General features: G+C 40.8%; 1 protein-coding gene across 1 annotated transcript in view; it reads left to right on the top strand.

The window, feature by feature from the left end:
* Nucleotides 1-8,225, top strand: part of TMEM241 (transmembrane protein 241) — a 64,752-nt gene extending 56,527 nt beyond the window's left edge. The window contains exons 14-15 of the mRNA XM_009285677.2: nucleotides 3,850-3,914; nucleotides 7,537-8,225. Coding sequence (XP_009283952.1) covers nucleotides 3,850-3,914; nucleotides 7,537-7,597 — 126 coding nt within the window. The 3' untranslated portion in view covers nucleotides 7,598-8,225. The remainder of the gene's footprint in view (nucleotides 1-3,849; nucleotides 3,915-7,536) is intronic.

The raw sequence follows: 8,225 nt of genomic DNA on the forward strand, positions 1-8,225 counted from the left end.
GTGTTCCTTTAAATGGGTCTTGTTTCCACGGTACAATGGAGTGACACACTAAATTTAGAGTGCTTTATTTTAAGAAACAATCTTTTTCCCTTTTTTTTTGTGCAAGGAAAGGTTTGAAATGATTTCTCAGGAACGATTTCAGTTCACATGGAAATGTTTTGTTAAATGATGCTAACGCTTGGATTTTTTCCCTAATCACTGAAAGCTGTGTCAGAATTTTGTAGAAATGTTCATGGTATGAATGTTTTTAAAAATAGCTTTTGGTGTACTGCCTGGTCACAGTTCCTCTAAGCAAGTAAGTAGGCACAGTCCATGGAGCTATTCCTGTTCCTAAAATGGTTGGGGTTCAACCATCCAGTCTGTATAATTTGGTAGAATCAGTGACTGTATGTCAAAATCTTGGGGACCTTTGTTCAAAATATGCTGGTTATAGTTAATTGAAATTTTCCTTTCCACCTCCTAGTTTTAAAGATTCAGCACCAAAATATATTTGGAAATCATTAACTTAAGTTTGCCCTTTTACTTGCTTTCTTTTGTCTTGCAAGCTCATTCCTTTTCTTAAGGCATCTGAATGCCTAGGAGGACAACTGTGACCTTTAAAGTGAAGAAAGAGATATTACTGCACTTAGCGTGTTGTGGTTTGGTTTTTTTAAAGGACATTCAGAACATCAATGTAGGTGGGTTTTTTTAAAACTAAATGTGCACTTAAAACACTTCTGAAAATGCTGAAATGTACTTGAAGGAAAATTACTTTCTGAACTATCCTAGACTTTGGATTCTTCCGCTGGAACAAATTATATGGTTAGCTTCCCTGAAAACTTGTTTTTCATTTTTAAATGTGTTCCCCTTTTAGATAAACAATCAAAGGTGGATGTTTTAGCAATGTGTTTTCCTTTTGTTTCAGTTTGTTTTTTTTCTTCCACACGCTACTTCATGTGCTCTTCTAACCCACATTTTGTTTCTCTTTGGCACTGAGACACTCTTACGTAATTTTTCAAAAATACAACAGTGTTCTGCTGTAATAGTCCAAAAGGCTACAGCTTGCATTTTTGCAGAGGTTTGGGATGATCGCAGTAGAATGGTGTATTGTTTTTGATAAGGCCTGGTTTTGGAGGGTTCTTAAATGCCTGTTTCTCTGCTGTTGGCCTCTTCTCAAGTTGCTAATAAACAGGACTCTACAAGGGAGTGGGTGACACAACTTTAACTTGTGTCACTTCTCAAATACAGCACTTCAGTTTCTTTCAGGAGAACAGCTTAAAGAAAAGAATGCTCCATAGATACCACAGCTGCCATCCTTCATTAGTTCCTGTTTACGTGCTCGGTAATGAATATTGTGTATTTTTATCTAATAAATTAGTATTAGCCTAAGGTAAGCTTAGTGCAGTTAATTCTACAATCGTTCACAGGTTTCTCATGTAAATGAGAAATAGTTCCTTGTAGGTCAGCACAGCTGCTGCAAGGTGTGTAAGGGGAGAATCCAACCTGCTGGAACAAGATGTGGATGTATTTTAGAGTGCTGCATTTGAACTGACGGATATCCAGCCTAGGAGCTGTATTTAGGTAAAGTGCATGAAAGATTCAGCTCCTGAATGGTTAACTTCCACTGTTTGGAGTAGGTGTCAGCTCTCTCTGGCTGCAAATGACTATGAGACAGGCCAAGGCGTGACCTGAATTTGGATAGTTGCAATATCATCTTCTTGAGGTTCGAAGAATAATTCTCAGTTTGTGACTTTTCCTTCTCCTCTGTCAGTCTCTTTTGGGTACCTCTATTTAGTCATATGTTTGCTTGTATGTATACATACAAGGCTGTAGGGGTAGAGCTGATACATATCTTTGATTTTCCCCTGGCGTGGGAGCTCACTTTTTCTGTTAGCCTGGAGCTTTACAGTGTTGCCCATGTTGTACACTACTGTGGGAGGCAGTGTGCAAATACTTAAGTCAGATGACTGAATAGTTCGTATCAGGAGGTATGTCTGTGGTTGTATTGATACCAGCAATTTGATTGCTGTGTGGGAATGGAGTGGATCTGCAGTCTTGTGGTATCCTACCTGGATCAAGTCCATCTCCTGCCTCATTCTCTCTGCAAGGTGCCTGTGCTATAGGCAAGTGGAGAACTGTCAGGGTGTTATTTATGGTAATCTCTAGGAAGAAAAAAGCCATCTCCTGCATCCCTGAATCTCCCTAAAGTAGAGAACATCCCCAAATAGGCCAGAGGAGACGCTCACTGCATAGTCCCCGTTGAGCACCACCGCTCCTGTGTGGTGCTTACTGCCGTTGCGTGGTCTCACTGCCAGCTTTAGATTATTGTCCCCTCTCCAGCTACCTCTTAGAGTGGGGCTGGAGAAGTGACGTACAACCATCTCTTCTTCATCCGCTGCTGCTCGTGATCCTGCAATGATTACACTCGGGGCAGATTCAGAACTCTGCCTTTTAAAATGCAGCCATAACAAATGTAGTGGGTATTGATTAACAAACTGTTAGTCCGGGCTCTGGTGCACAGAGCCTACTCTAAAATGGCATTTGCTTCCCTGCTGCACATGTAGTAGTGTTTTAACAAGTAATAGATTACGTAATGAAGTTTCTGCTGTCTCCCCTGGGAGTCAACTAGACAAACAATGATTAGGAAATCTGAGCTGATAATTGTTTAAATGTTTTGTTTCTTAATAAAACATTTGTTAATGTTGCCCATCCTTGGGCAATTTTGTATTATCCTAAATAGTTCCTTTCATTCCTCGGTGCTTGTGTTTCCCAAGTATTTGTAAATCACTACCAAGTCTTCCTTTCCCACAGGCATTGCTTATCCTAACTGTTGACTGAAAATCAGTCCCTCCATCTAATGACTCTGTCGCTGTTCTCTGAACTCTTTCCATTTTACATTCTCCATCTGGCAACAAAATGTCCAAGATTGTGCGCAGGCTGCAGATGTGGTAGCTCCGTAGCTGTAGAGGCAGGCATCTCTCACAAACCATTGTATGTCGGGATCTAGCTGTTTCTGGGATCAGTACTGTGAAAATATGAAGTAATTTGCCCCAAGCTTCTCTGCCCAGGACACCTGGGTGTGATGAGAGATTTGTAATATAAACCTACTGAAGTTGCGTTGTTTTTCTTTACTCCATACCCTATTCCTTTTTTTGGCTTTTCTACACCCGCAAACACATTTCAAGCTCTCATTCTCCTCAGAAATATAAGGCTTTTCAAGCCCAGGATCTGACTGCTCTCCCCAGTCTGCTGTCGGCAAATAAAAGCTAGCAGGTTTCCAGGCCAGGCCAGCTGGGATGTGCGATAAGGGACCCTCTGCTCTGGTTCCCTGCCCTGCCTCTGCTTTGTCCCAGGTTCTGTAGGAGTCAGAATTGAGCTGCCATGCGTGACCGTCACACTATTTTCTCTATTGGTTTCCCAGCCTAATGAGCAGCATGTTTTGCATGTGCTTTCCCAGCAATACCCCACAGTCAGATTCCTGCCCTAAGCTGGCTGCGCAGCTCTTGTGTCCCTGTCTGTTGGGTCTTTTTCTGCTGATTTTTTTTCTGGCCTGCCTCCCACTGGCCAGAGGGGAAAGGAGGTGCCTGTATGTAGTCTCTGTACTTGCATCGGGAGGAAGGTTGGGCAGGAGTCGAAGCTCCACGTTTAGCAATGCCTCACTGTTTAGGATAGACTCATTGGGTTTCTCCTGTCCATTGACTATCTATTTTAGGTACTGCATCTAATGGTTAAGAAAACAAAGGGAAAAAAAGAAAGGAAAAAAAATATGACTGCACATGCAGGAATTTAATTTCAGCAAAAGTATTTCAGTTTTCATTTGTGGTATCACAGGTTCATGAAGTGGTTTTTTTTTTCCTTTCAATTTAACAGGTTATCACCGCTAGCTTATCACCGTTGTTCTTTGTCATGACTGCCAATGTACTAACAATTTCTTGGTAAGTGCCTACCTCAGCTTTTTTCTTAACAGTAAAAATGAATTTCCACACAGTGCGTCATGTGGAAATACTTTTTAAATGTCAAGTTCTATTAGTGCCAGTAATATTTTGCATGTAAGGAGAACCAGGTGTGCAGTGATGGATGCGGTACAGTAATACAAATAGAAGAGTGTTTCTTCTGCCTCTGTGGGAGAACACGGACATTTTGGACATTAAGCCTCACCACAATTAACTCAGCATGTTTTACAGCTAGACAAATGGATGCAATAGGCAAATAAATGACCCATTCAAAGTCACACTATAAATTAGTGGTGGAATTGGAAATAAAACACAGGAGTCATGGTTTGGTGACAGCACCTTATTAACCAATAGAGTGCATTCAGGTTTCCCTAACACAGCGTGTACTGTGAATGCATAAAATGAAAATAGTAGAAAAATGAAATAATGATAACAAACTTTTTCCAAAGCTGTATCTGGATTTTGTAACATGTGGCTATGCATTACGGATCACCTAACCTGAATTTTTTAGGTAGTAATATAAAGGATTGGCGTGCAAACTCCTTTGGTCAAAGACAATGTTTTTGGCCTGTGTCTGTACAGCACCCAGCAAAAGGGAATCCCAGCCCATGGCTGATGCTCCTAAATGCTTCTGCAATGCAAATAGCAACTAAGCATGGGGTTAGGCATGTATCTCTGAGGGCAGATTTGTTGTTGGAAATAAAAATCTGCTTACGTTTGAAAAGCTTTAAGCTTTCTTTTTTCCCCTCACAGTTGGATTGCCATCCTAAAGATTCAGCTCTGCACTGAATGGAATTAGCATATTCTTTTTTCAGGTGTGATAAAGAAGTCACAGGAAGGAGAATCTGTTTAAACTAGCCCCATATAAATATGTGTGAATATGCGTCCCCATATGTATGTTAGGCGCATGTAATCTCAAATACTAAAATAAGTCGTGTAATTTTTTTTAGCTCTTGGGATATGGCCTATGTGTGTAAGAGGCTGAACGAATATCAGTGTACCTAAACCACTCCTAGTCTAGACCATTCACTTGCCATTCCTCACCATGTTTTACATGTGTTTGTGCAGGTCTGTCATGTGCGTGCTTGAGGTAGGCTTTTATAATATATATGTATTCACTGACATGTATACTAAAAAATCATGTGTACCTTTGTTAATGTGAGCACATGGACCCATACAGTTGCACACATACTACATGTCCTGTATGCGCTGAAAGTAATATAAATGATGAACACATCTGTATCTGTGAAAGAAACTTTGCTTTAGCCCTTAGGCCATTGTTATGCTTTGATTGTCATAATTCAAAAAGATAACCATTTCTTTTATTTATTTATTTATTTGAGTTCTGTTGTTTGTGCATCAGCAGTGCCTTGGCTTATCAGCAAAGCTCTGGAAATAGTTTGTTAGATGGTAGCAGCTGCAAAGCATTCATGAGATCATTAATCACTGAGTTTTTTAGTGTTGCTCCAGTGTTGTCATGGACAATATCGTATGTTAATTTCTGAGTGATGGGCAAATGCAGTTAGCTGTCACCCCACAATAAACAGAAGCCGGAGGATTTGCCAGATGGTAAATTGAAGGTAAATCAAGGGTTGGCGTTTAGCCATGTTTTTTGCTCTGCTTCATCTTGAAGTTATAATGATGGTTTCTATTAGCCTAGTAATCTGGATTGCATGGGCATGTGGATACCTGAGATTTCAAATCCTTCAGAAAGGGATTCTTCTTCTCTGATGTAGGACATAAGATATTAAAGAACAACTTAGATGCAGGCACCTTTTTACAGAACAGGGCTGTACAGTTTACTATCTTTCGTACAGAATTGCCAGTCTAATTTTTAGAATGATACATCAGAGATAGGTTTCTTTTTTAAAGTTTCTGTTAAAAATGTAGAAAACAACACATCTATAGAAATGGAAAAAAAAAAAATCGAGTCATTTCTAAGGCTCTGTTGGTCTTAGGTATTCCTATATGCAGTAGGTTTTTTTCTTTAGGATAAAGAATATGTTATCCAACCTTAGCTTCCAAAGGAATTAATGCAGAGGGCATGTTTATAAAAAAAGGAAAAAAAAAAAAAACCAAAAAAAAGAAAAAAAAAAAAAATCGAGTCATTTCTAAGGCTCTGTTGGTCTTAGGTATTCCTATATGCAGTAGGTTTTTTTCTTTAGGATAAAGAATATGTTATCCAACCTTAGCTTCCAAAGGAATTAATGCAGAGGGCATGTTTATAACTGGAGCTGAAATCCAGGCAAGACATGGGGGTTAACCCTCTCCAGAGAAGAGTGCTCAGAGGATGTTAGTGATTACAGGCAAGCAGACTCATGTGTTTCAGACCTTTTTGAAAAGCTTACAGCCCTCACAGCCCTTTGCTCCTCGTTCGTAGTTCCACATCCAAAGGTATTCTGTCTCCACAGTGGACTGTCTACAGACTGTCTGTAGCACCTACTTTCCAGGGCTGTTTACTGTGTAATTGTAAGATACTGTACTGTTGTTATACAATGTTTGTTCCTCTCAGGAACAAGGGCAATTATGTGATTTTTAAAACAACTTACCAAAGCTAAGATTTAAGTGAATGTAATGCTATTAAAGACCAGAGAGCCTTCAGCTTTACATGCTTTTTTTTCCCAGGGAGGAAAAAAAAAAAGCCCTCTTACAAATGAACTTAACAGAAGTTTGTGTTGTTTATAAAGTTCATTAAGGAGCTTTTCTGTTTCATAAGCTAACTAAGCCATGAAGCTAAGATGAAAGGTCAGTACACTTAGCTTTGCACTGTTATAAGAGGGGAGACTAGTCGGTATCCTACCGTATTCCTGTCAGCTATGATAGATAGCAGAGGAGATTTGGGGATTATTAACTATTGCATGGATTGAGTGGGTTGATAGCTTATTTCGGTGAATGGTTTTGTTTGTAAAACCATTCATCCTGATTTGGAGCCCTGCTTTTAGACTGAGTCTTGGAGAGAAGCGTTAGTGCCACCACTGTGCTGTGAGCAGCACAGGAAGGAAGTGCTTGGGCACACATGCCATTTCGGCTGGGGCAGGTTCTTTTACCAGGTTCCTCACAAAGAGAAGCAAACATGGGAATTTCTACCGGCCTTGCTATGCCGGTGGGATCTCCCCAGAGCAAAACTCTTTTTGCCCGATTTCCTCAGTCCCCAAAACCTAGGCTTTACATCTCCTCCTGACTTGGTCAAGTGGCAACTTTTCAGGACAGAACGCAAACAGAAATTGCAAGGGGGAATCATTAACCTGATGAGGTTCAAACTCTCCTGCCTTCCTTTCCTATTCTTGCTAGTGTATGGGTGTGCAGCTGTTCTTGTAACTAGGTGCAACCTTCTCCATCTAGATTTCTGCCGGTGTATTTTCACGTGAATACCACCAGCCCTAAAATATAGGAAGGGTAGTTTCTGATGAGATCAGTTAAATAAGACATTTCTGGTTTCAGCCTTTTCTTAGCAAGACGAATGAAAAAATCGCCTGGGTTACTGTCTCTAGGTTGCAATGTGTTTAGACAAAATAATACCTTTCTCTTAATGTTGTGCTGTTTGGCATTGTATCGAGTAGAGGGACTTGCCTGATGCTAAATTTGTGGTATACTTTGTTTACAGCCTTGTGATCGGTGGAGTTGGAGAAGCTCTGCTTGTTTACACTGAAAGGACAGGCACATAAAGAGGAACCAGATCTCACCAGCTGGAAAAGAGCTGACTTGCAGCCTAAAGACCCTATCATAAATAAAATGCGGCAGCAGGAATGAAGATGTGCAACCAAACACAAGGAAAGAGACCTATTGTTTTTTTATTAGGAAGGAAAAACTATGCTATTAATAGTGCTGGTAAGAGAGCAGCATAGTTGGCAGGATGGTTAGGAGCCTTTGCCTCAAAGCACAAGACAAACTATTTCTGATTGATGTGGTAGAGGAAAAACCGCACTGTCTCATGCTGATGGCTCTGCTCTCTGCTCGGTGAGAACCTCTCAGAACCACCCTCCTTGCACAGGGAACTGAACTCAGGAAAAGCAGCATTCCCCACTGGATGTCGCCAGGTTTTTTGTTGGAAGCTGACAGCAGGTTGTACCAAACAATGTCAGAGCCCAGATCCTGCCATGAATTCAGGATCAGGAAGAATGGATTTTGTCTCCAACTGTTCTGTAAGCAGCAAGCTCCTGCACACGAGTCTCTAGTCACGTCGTCTGAACTGGCACGGTGACCGAGGCCATGGGGCTTCTGGAGATAATCCCCTTCTGGAACTGCAGCGGGTTGACAGCTTTGTAGAATGGGGAAATCAGCAATAAATCTCAA

Source organism: Aptenodytes forsteri, unplaced genomic scaffold, assembly GCF_000699145.1.
Source record: "Aptenodytes forsteri isolate BGI_AS27 unplaced genomic scaffold, ASM69914v1 Scaffold23, whole genome shotgun sequence".
Taxonomy (NCBI): Eukaryota; Metazoa; Chordata; class Aves; order Sphenisciformes; family Spheniscidae; genus Aptenodytes; species Aptenodytes forsteri.